This window comes from Lactuca serriola, chromosome 1 (assembly GCF_051521515.1).
Source record: "Lactuca serriola cultivar US96UC23 chromosome 1, Lser_US96UC23_V15, whole genome shotgun sequence".
NCBI lineage: Eukaryota > Viridiplantae > Streptophyta > Magnoliopsida > Asterales > Asteraceae > Lactuca > Lactuca serriola.
Window position 1 is genome coordinate 49,421,662 of NC_136408.1, and position 18,008 is coordinate 49,439,669.

General features: G+C 32.8%; 1 protein-coding gene across 1 annotated transcript; it reads right to left on the reverse strand.

The window, feature by feature from the left end:
- Positions 1-10,875: 10,875 nt before the first annotated feature.
- On the reverse strand, positions 10,876-14,033 carry LOC145087697 (polygalacturonase At1g48100-like). The gene is made up of 6 exons (XM_079025731.1): positions 13,306-14,033; positions 13,031-13,198; positions 12,894-12,938; positions 12,569-12,776; positions 12,386-12,467; positions 10,876-11,658 (listed from the first exon to the last, which is right to left on the reverse strand). Exons 1-6 carry the CDS (start codon positions 13,702-13,704, stop codon positions 11,154-11,156), a joined length of 1,407 nt encoding a protein of 468 aa, XP_078881857.1. The 5' UTR covers positions 13,705-14,033; the 3' UTR covers positions 10,876-11,153.
- Positions 14,034-18,008: the final 3,975 nt, after the last annotated feature.

Consider the following 18,008-nt stretch of genomic DNA (forward strand, 5'->3'; position numbering starts at 1 on the left):
TGAATTTACCTGATTAAAAGATATGTATAAAATGAAATTGAGTTTAATTTTATTATTAAATAGAGTTGGTAAAGTTATTTAACCATTTATTTATCTAATAGTCATATGAGATGATATACATGACGATATCTAATAATGGAGTTTAGAATGATAAACGGTTAATGTGTTATTTAATAATAATGTAAAATAAATATAATACTAAGTATTAGTAAGTAAAACTTTATATATGAGCTAAGTAGAGATTATTGATATGGGTTGTAGGCGATCAGGGAGCTAGACAATTCATCTTAGTCATTCCAGTGGTTTTATTCTGCGTTCAGCTGTTTCAGGTGAGTTCTCATAAACTTACTTATTATATGGATTATGTGATGTTATATGTGTACGTTACACCACCGAATGTCTTAGTGTGGGTAGGTGGTGCAATGTTCAGACCATTGAAGGTCTCAGTATGGGTAGGTGGTCGACCACTGGAGGTCCTGGTATGGATGGGTAAGTGATCTATACAGGGCGACTAAAGAATAGCCTCTCGGATGAAAGATCTAGTTGCGACCGGTTATTAAGAATGCTAGCATGCGTATGTGTTTACTTATATGTGATAAAATGTAAGTAATATGTGATTTATTATTTGATGTTTATATGTGTTATAAATTTATGATTTATTAATGGTTATGTATAAAACTTTTTGATAAAACATACATTCTGATTTTCAAAAAAAATATTGTTGATTTTTGGGATGTTACAATAATATATGTCAAGTTCTTGTTAGTAAATTTAGTGTTATCAACATACTTTAGCGTAGTTATTATTAGTATTAAGATGGGTTGAGTTCTATTTACTCACCAAGATTGGAGGTGCGGGGTGCACATTCGAAGTGATAAATGTGAACTCGAGATACGGGAGTCCAGTGGCAGCGCCCCTTGATACAGGGTTCCAAGGGGCAGCTCGCGTAGCAGGGTCTAGGGGCAGCGTAGAGCCCCTAACAGTTTGCAGGGCTCGGGTCAGCGCCCCGAAACCTAAGCGAATTTCTTTATCATGAAAGGGTCTGGACATGCATTTTCCAACAAAAAAATAGGTTGTGACATCACTATGACGTAAGAATCGGTTATGTCTAAATAACCATATTTCTAACCATCATTTTTGGCGCAAAAATGCATGTAACCACCATTAACTACTTTCCTCCTTGTATAAGAATATTGTGATTCTTCCAGAAAAAAGTACTACATTCCATATATACGAAAATCACTCATGTAATTCTCTTTATCTCATCAAGAACACAAAACAGCAAGGTATTATTCTATGTTTTGGATTTAAAAGTGGTCTGACTTCTAAATTATTTGTCTTGGATTATCTCAAATCATATTTCGTGATACCCCAGGCATAATGGTCGTAATCACAGATTTTGGAAAGTTAGGCCCGATCCAAACAGTGGGCAACCCGGGCGGTCACCCAGGACCTATGTCTTTAAGGGGCCCAAAATTCCTAGAATATATTGTATATATAGAAAGAAAAAAAAATCAACTATCTAAAAATTCTAGGAAAAATATTTTTCTTTAAATTAGTTGTTTTTGTAATGTTGTAGCCATATTTTTACTTTTTAATATTAATAGTGAATTTTATAACGGTTTATCTATTTTCAACTTTAGGAGTCTATTTTTTCTTTTCGCCCTGGGCATACTATATCTTTGGACCGACCCTGTGGAAAGTGATTGCAATCACAATCCTAGACATTATCCAAGTAAATATTGATATTTTTAGACCTCAAAATCTAGTAGTTCTTATATCTTACAAATGCATAGACAGAAACTTATAGTTATTAGCAAAGTTCTAATTAACGTACCGCGTGACTTGGCGGCAATGTCAAGCCTCAAGCTTTTCTGAGTCTTAGCGATCCACGTTGTTTGTAAGGTGTGACATAAGGCGGAAAATTTGTATATAATTAATATTTTTATATGTATTTTCAACTATTATTCATTTTTATACACATATATGAGTTAAGGCGACGTTTTGGTAAACCTTAACGGCAGGTACAAGCCTTGAAGCCATGGCGAGCTTTTTAGAACCTTGGTTATTATTCTTACATACCGACTACTAATTATGAGAACCCAACAATGTATAGTTTTCAATTCATGTAACTCTATAAGAGCTTAAGTGCGGGGCTAGTAAATAGTTTAATATTTGTAGGTTTATATTTTTTCTCCCTGAAATCCATGCTTAAATCGGTTATATTCTTAAACCAATGTCATTGCATGTTTGATATTGATGTTCTAATTCTGATACCTTCGCTGAAATCGTTGCTTAACTAATTCGAGTTTTACAAAATATTTTAAGTTAAAAAAATTAAGTTTATTAAAATTTCAATTTACTTTTAACAACATACAGACTTTAAAAAACAAACAATTTTTTTTGCAGACTACATACATTTGGTTTACATCTTCTACGTATAGATGTGATCCGCAAAAGTGTGTAGACCTTTTAGCACTTTAAAAACAAACAACACCCTAGTCATTTAGCTCTTTAGAATCTACCCACCTTCAATTAAAGTGTGAAGCCTTACCAATTGTGACATCTCAATATTTGGTTAAGTTCAAATTTATAATTTGAAAATAAATATAATCTGTAAAATTGCAGACGGATTTATCCAAATAATTTATAACATTTAACGAAAAAATGTTTAACAAAAACTATGAAGGATGTCAAATCCAATATCAAACCATAAGTAAATATATAATAGCAGTAAGTGAAAAATATGCCAATGATAAACTCTAAATAAAGACACTTGTGCTCCTTAATCCCAACTATTTTTTTAAGAGCTAAATATTATATATCCATGTTAGAAATAACTAACGAGAAAAAATCAATGATTACAAAGGTAAAGACATAATTTGGTTTTTCTAAATAGCCCAATTAGTATTAAGTTTTCTATTCCTGTACACAGACCATTTAAAAGAAAACTTCATTATCGTTTCTGTAAGAGAGTATTTTCTAATTTTATCTATTGTGAAAAGGATGTTGGTCCTGAATTTCCAAGTCACCTGCCACGTAGTCATTATGATTCCTTCCACCACAAGACGTTTCATAGAGGAAAGATGTATCGGGTCAAGCCAATCAATGATGTCTTCCACCGAAGAGAACATCAGAGTATTTATATCACACCAAACAAGAACAAAAGACCACAATCTCACAACATTCTTGCAAATGATGAAACTACAAGTAACATCATCTATAGCCTTGGAACACATTAGACAAATAAAAAATTGAACATCCATGCACACCTCTATTGATAAGGTTGGAACATGATGGTAATCTATCTGAACGTAATTGGAAGTACATAATGCTCAGTATCCTTGGTAAGAATCTGTTTCATCTAGTGAAAACTTGACCGGTTAGTAAAGTAACGTCATCAATTTGTCTTCTTGTCTCGCTAACTAAAAAAGCATCCATAACCCCTAATTTCCAAATCCAAGTACCATGCTTAGAGGTTAGAATGAAATCAGAAAGTACTTTTGTTAAATCATTTATTTGGAATTGTTCGACCCCCCCCCCCCTCTTAAAGCATGACGTCAATTCCACGTCCACGAAATGCAACACCATCTATCTTTTATAATACAATCTTTTTCCATTTCCAAAAGGTACAACCTTGTTTGTTCCAATCCACATCTCCTTCCAGAATAAAATCTCATAGCCATCACCCACTTTTCATTTAACAAATTGATCAAGCTTATGATCTTGCCCCAAGTACCCTTAGCCAAAGTTACCAGCTTAAGGTCATCACAACCACCATCAATACCACAAATAGCTTTTATAACCTTCACCCGCAAAGCTCTCTTTTCATTTAAAAAATGTCACTTCCATTTATAAAGAAGCGCTTTATTGAACGTGCCCAAATAGACAATATCAATACCACCTTTCTCTTTATTAGCTATCATTTGATCCCACTTTATCCAATTCATCTTCTTTTCCCTTAAGTTTCCACCTCAAAAGAATGTTGATCTCAGGATTTCCAAAAGTTTAAAAACTTTAACATGCATTTTAAAAATTGATATGTAATAAATGCCTAAAGAACCAAGCATTGATTTCTAAAGCATCGAACCACCACCAATAGAAAACATATTTATCTTTTATTTTGATTACTTTTTCATAAATCTTTCTACAACTACCATTTATCCCTCTGTCCTCGACATATTACTCCTCGTAAGGAGACCAAGATAAGTGAAGGGGAGTTTCTCAGCTTTACACCCCTTAACAAAGCAAACCATTCCACCAAAGTCGACATATTACAAAGGTTTGATTTATGTAAGTTGATATTCATGCTAGAAACCAAGAAAATGGTGTAAAATCAAAATAATATTTTTGATATTATCCTTGGATCATTTATGGATAAAAAAGACCCCATCGACATAAAATAAATGAGATAGTTTCATAGATCGTCGATATCTCAACTCCATGGTAAAAATCAAGGTTGTTAAAATCGTGATCTTGTTCATAAGATCATAGGATCCAACCTAGGTAAATCAATCTCGATCATACTAAGATCGTTTTTTGGTAGGATTCATATTGTAAGATAGTCTGATCGATTGTAAGGTTGTAAGATCGTAACCATCTTTTTAAATCTAATATTTTGTCTTGAACTAGTTAAATGAATCGAATATGAACCTTAAAAAACCCCTTTTAAATTTTTATTTTTAAATGATATATTTAAGGACTTTTCATGTTTTAAACTATTTATTGTTAGCATAATAGTTTGCTGATTGATGAACATGTATTTTTTATGTTTTAAACTGTTTTTTGGGAAGACCCTACGATCCCGATTCAATCTTAAGATCAAGATCTCACAAAGCGTAAAATAGTCTTATATAGGATCCTGATCTTGACAACCTTGATAAAAACAAATTTTTGTTGCACATTGCATCGCCACATGTAAACCTTCCATATAAATGATGGCAAGGATGAAGATAAAGTGTCACATTACCTTAGCCCTCTCTTTATCACAAACTCGTTCGTCGGGCTCCTATTAATCAAAATTGAGGACCTAGTTACCTGACTTCAAACACATACGAATCTAGCTAATCCACTTGTGACTGAACCCTATAAACTTCATAATTTGAAACATGTAATCCCAAAGAGGCGAGTCATATGCTTTCTTTACATAATAACAATAATAATAATCTACATCTACATTTCTTATAAATGAAACCTAAAATTGACATGTGGCATCTTCCTAGGCTTTATATTTGACACTTAGCAATTTTTTGTTCACCTATATTTTGAACTAGGTGTGAGACCCATGTATTACATGGGTTTATTTAAAAAAAATTAAATATAAAATTTTAACAATTTGAAAACTTTAAATTTATAAGAAAAATAAGAAATTTTTTGAATTATTAAAATTAATGAGACTTTAATGCATTAAATACATTACATATATAAACCATTTTCTAATAAATACCTTACATATATATTACCTTATATATTGAATGTGAATTTTAATTTAATAAAATCAAAAATACAATAAAATGACAAGTGGAAAATAGAAAAATTTAAAATTTCTAGAAAATGTTATGTGTCCAAATAAATGTGAAGAGGACATGTGGCAAAGTCATTTTCATTTATTAGGGTAGATTCCACTCATTTTCATTCTCAATCAGATCAATTCGTCTCCTAAATAATCAAGAAATATTCATTTTTATTGTTTTCCGGTTTGTTTGTTAATCTCTAAAATTGGACATCTTCAATATATCCCACGAAATCAGGAATGATTTATCTTCAATCCAATATCAATAAATCGCGATTGAAATCAAAGTTATGAACGACCCATTATTATCATAGTTTTCTTCTTTCACTGAACCACCACCTTACCACCACTGTTACACCCACCAATGCTTCTGCTAATCTAAACTAATACCCAAACCACCTCAGCCAATGCAACCATGCCATATCTTTTCCACCATCGCACGCCTTCCATCACTCCCTGACTTTATGTTGTCATTTGTGTCACTTCCTTCTCAGTCTCTCTTACTTCCGATTTGGTTTTCTTCCCAAGCATATTACGACTACAGAAAAAGACATAACATAAGCAATAGATGATTCGATTTGAAGGTAAGGTATTTATGATTCCAAATTTTCATGTGAGGTATTTGTTAGAGATTTTATAAAAATACGGTGGGGACAATTATTCAACTTAAGAAATTTGCAGTTAGTTGTTTAATTGGCTGGATGCCATTTTTATATAAGCTTTATGTTAAATTTTGATAAAATTATAGTATGAAAGCTAGCTTCAACATTTCTCCTTTAGAACTAACCTGATGCAGATATATATTACCCTTTTATCTAAATCGTTTTTTGTATAGTTAATCTATACTTATATTCAAAGAAGGCATTAAAATACTGAAGTGGGTGAAGGTTAGTATTGTGTATGTTCTTTTGCCTTTCCTCCAAACAATTAGTGTAGTTTATGTTAATTAGTTAACTCTTTCAACATGACTATTATGGCCTTAGGTTTCGTTATTTGAGCTTTACATATTTAACGGGACGATAATCATGGGATTTGGTCTACTCATGTTTTAAGTAATTGTTGAAAGATAGGTACTCATTGGTGGAGATGTTGAGATCTAAATTGGTAAACTTTCACCTCCATTAAGCAATTACTTAGTTTTTCTACACTATAAATTTTCATCATACAACAATAAGATACAAGGGAGAAAGAGTATGAAAATCTTCTCGAACTACTGTTAAGATATATTTCATTTTGGATTCCCATTTATAGTTAGTTTTTTTGTGTATTAAGTGGTTTATGATTATACAGTTTGTGATTTTGCATTTGCAGACTCAGATTCAGAAAGAACTTGAATGCGAAAATGTGAGAATTAGTATAGAATTTCTACTTTACTTTCTCTTTATTATCTTATGTATTATTGCTATTATTAGATAACGCGTCATAATATTTTTAGGAACCATTTTATAAAGGGTTGAATGCAAGACATATACTCAAAAAAAAAAAAAAAAAAAAAAAAAAAAAAAAAACTACCGATCTATGTAAAATTTTCTTTGTACATGAATGAATGACATTTAAACTTAATTTTTCAAAGTGCATTGATGTTATAGAAATAAATGAAAGTAAGACGCATTAATAAATAACGGAAAGTATGATGGGATTTATTTAAATAGACATGGACTTATTCTAGTTAAATAGTATTAAATACAAAATAATTTTATTTTTATGAAGAATAAAATACAGTCAACATGGTTTCTAAAAACAAAATTTGATGAATGGGATGTAGCTTTAAGATCAAAGAATTGGGTAATATGTAATTTGAATATTTGTCAAAACATGTTTAGACCATTTATTGAAAATTACATTCTAATATGCATTTTTTAGGAGAGAGAGAGAGAGAGCAAAAGCTACAACAATTTAAGCAGACCATACAATATAAATGTAAATTAGGTGAAATGACCAAACAAGTGATATTAGTAATTTGTTTCTTTTTTTAATAAAATTTATTGATCATTCATGAAATCATAATTTTGACATTTTTTATCTATATAATAATTTTAAACATATCGGTCGTGGTTTTCATGGATTGTAACCTAGTAATAATAATACATTGTATATTACCGGAAGCTGACTATAAATAGCATAATTTAGCAAAATAGAAAAAAATTGGAAAGTTGTAGGATTTTTTTCGGAAAGAAGATTAAACTTAAAATGTAAAACCACAACCCTTATGTATCTTTTATGATATTAATCGTAATACATAATTATAACAGATTAAATAAATACTTTCAACCCATAAAGAAATGGATTTCGAACATCTTAACTCGAAGGTCATGGTCCACTCTAAAATACTTTATATTCAACCCCAGACCCAATGTACATTCTAAACTATTAAACTCGAGTTAAGGACATAAATAAAAGGGAAAATGATTTAAAAGGATAATGAAGTTCCAAAAATATATGAAAAAGACTATAGTCGTTTTATTAGTATACAGAATATCATTAAAGTATTTTTTTTATACATAGAATATCATTGAAGTACACATATGTTCAAATAAAACCTTGTGGTAACCGGTTACCCCAGGTAAACGTAAAAATAACTTAAAAATGCAACGAAGTTTTTAAATTGTTCAAAAAATACCATTGTTTTGTAGTTCAAAAATACCATTGAAGTATACTATTTGTACACAGAATACCAACAAAGTACATATTTTAATACAAAAAATACCATTGAAGTTTCCAAAATGTTCAAAAAAAATATAATTGATGTTTGTTCAAGGCACATTTTGTTAACTTCGTTGTTTCCGAATTATGTAGAATACGATCATCGAAGATTATTCACCGTCGTACTAGTTCACACCAGTTGTGTACTCTCTTTTATTCTCTCACTCGATCAGTTTCTATCTAAATATAATCATAAAAAAACACATAAGTAAGAATCCATCAATTTAGATGCAAGTCGTTCAAGCGCTCTAACACATATGCTTCTCCCTCTACGTTGACTACAAATCGTCATCAAATCAGCCATAATCAGCCACATGGCGTTGAGTGTTCCTGGTCATTCATCTCTCATTGGTCCCGGAGAATTAAACACAACTCCTACTCTCTACATCTACACTAAGGAATTCTCATGACACAACGTCACACTCGTTTCTCCTTTGTGTCGCAACACTAATGAACGGCTAACTTTGATGTATAATATGGGTATCTATATAACGTAGATATGTTTTAGGTTTGAGGCATATAATGTGATCAGGAAGCAAGAATGTTTAACTAAGCTTATTACCCACTTACTTTTCATGTTACCACAAGAACGATCAAGTAAGGGAATGAAAAAGATTACACAACTGTTATGAACTGATATGATGGTGCATGTTCTCCGGTGACTGTGTTCTACATAATCCGACAACAACAAAGTTAACAAAAATTCTGGTATTTTTTGAACATTTTGGAAACTTTGTTATGTTTTTAAGCTATTTTTCTATTTACTCGAAGTAGTCGATTACCACAATGTTTTATTTGAGCACATGTATACTTCGTTGGTATTTTGTGTACAAAATGTATATATTTTAATGATATTTTTTGTACTAAAAAACAACAATAGTATTTTTTTAATATCTTGGAAACCAAGTAACCTGATGGATACCTATAATAATAGCTGGTTCAATGGTATTTTGTGTACTAAAAAAATAATGGTCTTTTTTGTATATTTTTTAAACTTCGTTACCTTTTTATTTCATTTTCTCTAAATAAAACTGTTGAAATGTATGTTAATTTCCAAAACCTAATTTCTTCTAAAGTAGATGTAGAAAAAGCTGAAGAATCAATCAATCATCCAATATAGTGTAAGTTTCACACCTAAATGTAAATACCGCCTTTTTTTCTTTTTGTTCTTTTTATCGTATTTTTTTCTATTAGTAGTAGTAGTAATTAGGTCATCTCCAATTCATTGAACTCATATGAGTTCAATGGATTGGCACATATACATTCTACTTACTACACAACATTACCTATTAAACTTTACACTCCATTAAACTCTATACAATTTAATAGATTGTCACATCATTTATCATTTTCTTTTTACTTATTGTTATTTTTTAAATAATTAATTAATTAAAATGAAATTAAAAGTTAAAAACTACAATTAAAATTAAAATTAATTATAAATTATAAATTATAAATTTGAAATTTGAGAGAGAGAGAGAGAGATGAGGATTGAACTCCTCATTTTATTGAATCTTAGTCACTTTCCTAGGGGTGCAAATGAGTCAAGTTACTCGCGAGCTACTCGAGATCGGATCGTTAACAGCTCAACTCGAAATTGATTTTAAACAAGCCCGAGCCGAGCTCGAGCTCAAGCCTATGTCATTAAGCTCGATTAGGCTCGCGAGCCTAAACGAGCCTTTATATAATATAATTTATTATTATTATTATTATTATTATTATTATTATTATTATTATTATTATTATTATTATATATATATATATATATATATATTAAAATAAAAACATATTAGGGGAATTATGAATTTAGGGTATTAGTAAACGAGCTTTTTAACGAGCTCAAGCCGAACTTAAGCTTATTTAGGCACGTCAGATAAAAATGAGTCGAGCCCGAACCGAGCTTGTATAACTCTTTACGAGCTTGAGCCGAGCTCAGTAAAAGGAAGCTCGAATCGAGCTGAGCTCGAGCTCGAGCCTCATATAACTTAAACGAGCCCTTAAACGAGCCCGAGTCGAGCCTGGCTAGGCTCGGGCTCGGCTCGGCTCGTTTGCACCCCTACACTTTCCTATAATAAAGATTTTGAGCTTAATGAGATTAAACTCTCCGTTAAACCTCTCATTGAGATGGCCTAATAATAGTTTCAATTTAAACATTTTATATATGCAGTGTTTCTATCTGTCGAATACTATACATCTGTGTTTTAAAAACCGGTTCGAACTGGCCGGTTGAACCAGTCGAACCGGGAACCGGAGGTGAGGACGGTTCAATTTGGACCGGTTTTATAACGATTTCCTGTGAACCGGTCGGTTTTGGTAAAAAACCGGTTCAACCGGCTGATTGAACCAGAATGGACCGGGTTGAACCGGATATTCTTGGATTTTTTTGTTTGTTTTGGACTTCTTTGTTTGATTTTGACTTCTATAATGATTGTTTTTATATGTTGGATTCTATTTACGTTTGAAATACTAAAAACATGACAAGTTTTGTAATCAATGTATGCAAGATAATTAAAAACATATAAAAATATAGAACCGATTTAACTATCCGGTTGAACCGGAAAACGTCACCCGACCGGTTCAATTAAAATACAGTTTTTTAAAACATTGCTATATATAGGATGAGTTAACATCTTCATAAATGTGATTTCTCAACACACATATTCAAAAGTCAAACAAACAAAAACTGAGTGGACTGATTCTTCATCTAAGTGGAATATACATACATATGACAAACCATCACACATCCCCAATGACATCCTAATTCCATTAATGTATTATACTTATAAATTTCAAGAAACGACTGTGTGAGGACACACAATTTCCCAATCGCAACAATATAATTGGGTTCTATACAGTATTTATAACTCTATAGAGTATAGATATATATAGGTCTAAACTAGAATACCCAGAAAAAAGTCATACCCAAACCAAATACGCATCAAGAGCACTCATATACGCCTTCATCAGACACCGATTGTGGCATTCCATCTTGTAAACAATCAATCGGAGGAATAGTCAAAGTCTCTTGTACCCCATAAGCATTCCAACAAAACGGATCATCCACCAATTCCCCTTCAAAGGGCAAAAGCTCCACCTCCGACATGGTTATGTTAGTACAAGCGACACTGTCACTACAAGCAAAATGAATTGGAGGGCTTCTCACATCGTATGTCCCCTTTATGTTTCTGAAAGATATGTCTCTAACATACACAGCTGACGTTTGATTTTCACAGTTCTTGTTTGCACAGTAGTACTGGTCTATGATGGCGCAATTCCTCACATTCTCCATTTGAATGTTCTCAAAAGCTATCCCTGTTACCGATCCGGCCCCACCTTGCCATGTCTTTATCCTAACTCCGTTGTCGGAATCGCGTATTATCACATTGCTTACGGTTATGTTGGAAACACACGCCTGTGAGTTGTGCACCCCGAGGCTCCCAATACTGCAAAAGAAATTAAACGGGTGTGATTATTTTGAACTAGATTTTCTAGCCAACAAAAAACAATGAGCTCCACACACACACACATATATATATATATATATATATATATATATATATATATATATATATAGAGAGAGAGAGAGAGAGAGAGAGAGAGAGGGAGGGTGAAAACTTGATTGAGATTGGTTTAGACTTGTTTTCAGTCACCTATGCAGTGAAATTTTACTTTGTATATATTGCTATAACCGATAGATTTTTAAAAGTACCTTGTATGTTGTAGTACTAGTTGTGAGACCGTATGTTATACGGGTCTGGTAAAACAAAAAATATATATAAATGTTTAAACAAAAAATTATTTATATTTGAAATTTTAGATTTGAAATTTGAAATTTGAATTTAAAAGGAAACATATTAAATACAATATATAAATACTAATATTGTAATTTATTTACTATTTTTAATTAAGGCAATTAGTAATTGGTGTGTAAATTTGATTGTTAATTAAGAAAAGATAAAAAATGAGAAAATGACAAATGGAAAAAAATTTATTCAAAAATACCAAAAAATGACATGTGTCCAAATTAATGTAAGAGTGACAAGTGGCAAAAATAAATGAATATTATAATAAACAATTATATGAAAGTATGTTGGTATTTCGATCATATCTATTTTTCTGAAAAGTTATATTCGAATTGACGACAATGTCACAGTAAAAAACAAAACACACCTGATCCCATGACTAGGCCCACATGTAACACCCTCTATGTCAACATTTACGCACCCGGGTCCAATTGAGATGCAGTCATCACCTACAACAATTATTATAAGTCATAAACGTTAAATACTTACACTATAAAAGTAGAATATAACTTTAATTAAAAAACCTATGATCAAATGATCATAATCATACCATTTCCTATCATTGAATTATAAATCCCCACAGACTTTGTGTTCTCGATATGAATACCATCGGTGTTTGGGCTTAGCTTAGGAGAAGAAATTGACACTTTATCTATCATTACCCCTTCACATCCATCAAATTTCACATGGAACATTGGACTATTTTGTATTCGTAGTCCACTCAAATGCAAATTTGAGCTCATAAAAAACCGAATCAACTGACATAAAGAAAAAAAAAAAAAAAAAAAAAAAAAAAAAAACACAAATTTTTAGATATATAAATGTTAATGATCATCTTCCCAACACATTGAAGCCTGATGAATATTTGTACTTACTGTAGGGCTGTCACATGGTCCAGGTAATGTTGTTCCACCAGGACCCTGAAAATCACGTTAATTTCTTAAGTTATTGTAAAATTTTTGAAGCCCAGAAAACTAATTAATATTTGGTAAAACGTTAATTAATTAATTACCCGATGAGGCTTGCAGGGTAGGTCCCACCAGTCTTGGCCATTGCCTTCAATGGTGCCCGTTCCAGTCAAAGTCATGTTATCGAGTTTATAAAACACAAGCCATTGCTTTTTGCTATCTTTTTCCGGCCAGCAGTCAGGTCCGGCAGGTGGCGTTAGGATCCCATCTACCTTAATTTTCATATACAAAAACACCACATCAACGATCCAGATCATGAGATAAACAATTGTTTATATGTAAAATTGTCTACATTCGTAACCAGTTCAAGAAATCTTACTTGAAACACGAGTCCTGATTTGCAAGGTCCGGAGAAAATGGTGGAAGTTATCATGAAAGTGCAACCGGAGGGGACTAAAATTGTAGCGGATGCTACTGCACAAGCAGCCTTCCACGCCGCCTTGAAAGCAGGAGTGTCGTCGGTGGAACCATCTCCAATGGCACCATAATCCGTCACGTCAAAAACACATGGCCCGGAGTCCGTATCATCACCCGGGTTGGTTGGAGCAGAACCCGGGTCAGAAGGAACTGATGGTGGGTACACAGGAGGTTGAGGTTGAGGTATAGTTGCATTAGAAGGAGGATCAGAGGACGCTTTCTTTTGATTCTTGTGGAAATGGTATCTTCCTTCCACATTCATGGAGAAAACTAGCAGGCTGAGGAAGATGATGATCTTCATTGAATCTTGAAATAGTGTAGTTATAATCGTATAACTTTTCTTGACAATGACTAGGAAGTCTATATATATAATAGTAGCTTTTAGGTAGTAGCCTTTATTCCTCCATAAGAGATGGAAGTTATAAAGATGAAGAAAAAAAAGAGGAGTTAACAGTTAGTGGTGTGAGAAAGTGGCAATGCAGAGGCTGTGAATGAATGTGATTTATATTAAAGCTCAGTGAGTACCTCTGACTAGTGACTAGCATAGATTGATCGATCTCATGCAAAAAAGCAGGTTGACAGGTGTCAACTAATCGTTGGTTTGTCTTCCTCTGCTAAATTTGGATCCTTTTCACTTTGTTTATTTTCTACATATTTAGTCGACTTATATAGACGTATATGCAAAGTGCTCATGTGATATATATATACCACGTAGAAATGAATAATATTCTATGTGGTTTTCTAATTTTTTTAACATCTTGACAAGTTATATGTTGTTTTTATTGAATGGTATTTTAGACATTTGATTAGTAGTAGTTTATATATTTTTTTTTTCTTGAAGCATATGGGTGGTCAAACTGTGAGGTCTTGGTTAAAAAGAGGAATAGTGGGTGGATATATAAAGCATATATGTGGTTCTGATGTTTTGTGTTTGGCATTTCTTTTAAAAAATATATATATCTTTTAACAGATATGTTCTATTTCTGAATGAAATGCAAATGGAGACCTTGTGAGCTGCTCATGGTCCTTTTCTTCTCAAAAGTTGTGCCGAATCACGCTAAATGTCTTGCCCAGGCATGTGTGTTATTTTATGAAAATAATGTACTTAATTTTATGCAATATACTAAAAAAACCAACTATATGTTTCATTTACTTATGTGGTTTAATTATTAGGCGAGAAAGAGCCATGTCATCCTTTGGTGCACGGCCATTTTAGTTTCATCTTAGTTTTTTTTTATCTATCACATCTATGCTACATGGATTTTGCCGCACACCGTTTTTACCATGTCATTTAAATAATAGGTGGGTGCATAATTTTTTAGTATAAAAGTCATTAAGTTTATATTAAGATTTTAATTGACAATATGTATTTTTTTTTTAAATTTGACACTATATTTTTCAATTTATTACAATTTTGATCACTTAATAAGTCAAACCGGTTGTCTGTTTATGTGCATTATGGCTTGTTAATTTTGATAACATGGCATGTCGGTATATCAAAATTGAACAAAATGTTACAAAAGATACTAAAATTATACTTTTTATCAGTTTTGACGCAAAGTTTTTGTTTTTCTTATTTTTTCAATTCGGACACTCAATTTTTTTGTTCCAAATTGATCATCATTTTTTCAATTTTGTTCAATTTTGATGACGTGACACTCCAGTTTTTTGTTCCAAATCGGGCATTATCTTTTTATTCCATTTGAAACCGAATAAATATTGTTTTGACATTTGAAACCGTAAAAATATTTTTTTCACTTAAAAACCATAGTTTGTATAAATATATGGTTTTTACATTCAAATCATGTTATGTATAAATATATATTAATTATAGTATAACCGTATTTTTCATGCACTATTTTAATGTTAAATTAAGAAGAAATATATATGAAAGAACCAAAAATCACGAATTTATACAACGAACGGTCATTTGGTAATTAAAGTGAACATCGACGTGTTCCTAATATCAAATTAGTTTATCTGATTGTGCACTCTATATCTCCAAACTCATTTTAAAGTTGCGCATTCAATGTAAAATACGGTTATAATATAACTAATACATATTTATACATAACATTATGGTTTGAATGTAAAAATCTTGTATTTATACAAAAATATGGTTTTTCAATGAAAAAAATATATTTTATATGTTTTCAAATGGAAAATGAACAATATTGAACAAACTGAATGAAAAAAAAAAAAAAAAAAAAAAAAAAAAAAAAAAAACTTGTTCTATTTGGAACAAAAAAAAAGTGTCAAAAAAACTTAGTGTCAAAATTGAATAAGTAAAAACTTAGTCTCTTTTGTGAAAAAAAAATTGCATGTCAGTATGTCACGTCATCATAACACGTGTAACGCCCGCAGGTTCGGAATAATCAATTTAAAGATAATAAGCGTTAAAAATAACTTTTTGATAGAAGATTATTTAGCATAAATATCTTAACCAAAGTTATAGTATATGTCACAACGATTCCGTACATATAAAGAACGCTGAAATCCGATTTATAACGAAGAAGTTATGATTCGTCGAAGTTTTGCGATTAAACCGACACGACTCTGCATAAAGTAAAAAGTAAATTTTTGATGAAATACTTTTTAGCCATAGAATTCTAAACAATAGTCGTATTATACGTTAAACCGAGAGCGTGAATATAGAGAACGTCCAAATCTGACTTCATTTATGGAAGTTATTATGTTTATAAGATTTTGCATAGCAATATACATCCCATAAATCGAATTTTAGATCGATCGAACCTAAACTAGAATTAAATATCCCATTAATAGGAGCTCAATGATATAAAGACAGTCGAAAACGGACATTGAACGACAAAGTTATGAATTTTTAACGGACCTTGATTGTCTAAGACTGTTAAAATATAACTTTAAAATAAAGTCAAAATTAGCCGACGGGGTCTAAACGAAAAATATAGATATTATAAATACCTACGTGTGGATATAAAGAATGTAAAAGACGGAGCTCGTATGCAAAATTTATGATTTTTTTAAGAATGGTTGTTTTGCCTGTATCCAGCGCCATAGGTCAGCACCAGGCGAAGCCTTGGTGCCTACACAAGTTCACGACGTGAATGGCATGTGTCACGACGTGAAGAGCCCTTGGACAGCTTATAAATAGAGCCAGAAATCACTCCATTCTTCACACCTTTCAACTTCATCCTCTCTCAAACCCCCCAATGTCCTAAGACCTTTTCTCTAGCACCTCCTAGGTGTTACTAGCGAAGCCCGGAGCGCCGAAAAGCCCCGAGGAAAAGAGCTTTCAGCTCATAAGTTATGTCTGCGCATAGCCCGTATTCTCTCTAAACCCCTTGTAAGTGAGTTATGCTTACCCTATTTTAAGTATAACTTATATTTAAGTTCATTATCGTTACTATAAACCTATAAACAAGATTTATCAGTGATTCCAAGTCGATATATTAATTGATCTACTTACAAGGATGATGTCTAGGTTGTGATTTAGTAAGGTGTTTTGTAACACCCCGTTTATAAAATAAATAAATAAATGTATAGAAGCCCTAAAATGAATAATAATTGAGCAAGGCGTTAATTTTGAGGAGTTAAAGGTCATAATTATAGAAGGTGGGGGTTAAAATGTAAGTTTTGGGTTAGTTTCGTAAATAGTTATGAAGGCAATGGCTCTGTGGTAATTATTGTGAATTAATTTGAAAAGATTTGAAGGCTTAGGGGGCTGAATGGTAATTTCAGGACCTATTATGAAAAGATTCTTGAAGTCGGGGGATGTTTGGAATATGTTGGATTTAAATTGAAAGAGATTTCCAAAGCCATGGTTAAATGGGTAAATTTGGACTCATTTTGAGAGAAAAGAGGGAAGGAGGGGTCGATTATGTCATTATGGAAAGGAGTTTAGAGGGGCACCGAGTATATAACCCTTATGTGAACCCTAACCTTAATGGGAGAGTTTAGCCGCCATGTGTGGAGTCAACCGCCCCCTCTTTTCGTTCACCGTTCCGATCAGTCGGGTTAGCCGACGACGTCATCACCGTAGAAGCGCTTCTGTTCCATTCGCCGCCTCTGTTGCCGACGATGACAAGCTCGACTGTCGGTGCTACTGTCGTGGTTTGAGGAAGCAACTCCCACCGTCGGGTGCGATTTTTCCAGTCGCCATTTGGTCGCGCTTTTCCGACCAGCCAAGCCATCAAGCGTAACAACTTTATCTCCGGACGAGGGCAGTCGACGGCGTGGTTTTCGGGGGTGTGTGTGTGTGTTTCGCCATTGTTCCGCCATCCTCCTCCTTCTTTTTTTTCTAGCGTTGCTCATAGTACGACTCGACTGTTCCGGCATCGTTCTGACCACCCTTCGCCATCATTTTCCCAACAGACGTATGGCCGCCGCCACTACGAGCAACCGATGTGCGACGCTACTGCCGCCTCTCCGGGGTTCTGCCGTCGCCAAGCGCCACCAGGTGGTGGTTGTGTTACTTTTCCAAGCATAGGGGTGGGTGTGTGTTATTTCAGGGATGTATGATTGGGATTGTTTGGCCGGAAAATTGAGAAAGGGCCACAGCCAGCACCGTGAGGTGGTGGCTGCCGCCGCGAGCCACCACCGGCCACCATGGTGTGGTTGTGTGTG

Bases quoted from the DNA above. Each gene is read 5' to 3' on its own strand.
- LOC145087697 (XM_079025731.1), bottom strand. From the start codon at position 13,704: ATGAAGATCATCATCTTCCTCAGCCTGCTAGTTTTCTCCATGAATGTG. The intron at 12,777-12,893 runs GTAAGTACAAAT...TCTTTATGTCAG, and splicing joins GACCATGTGACAGCCCTACA to TTGATTCGGTTTTTTATGAG. The intron at 11,659-12,385 runs GTGTGTTTTGTT...TTTCTTTTGCAG, and splicing joins GGGCCTAGTCATGGGATCAG to TATTGGGAGCCTCGGGGTGC.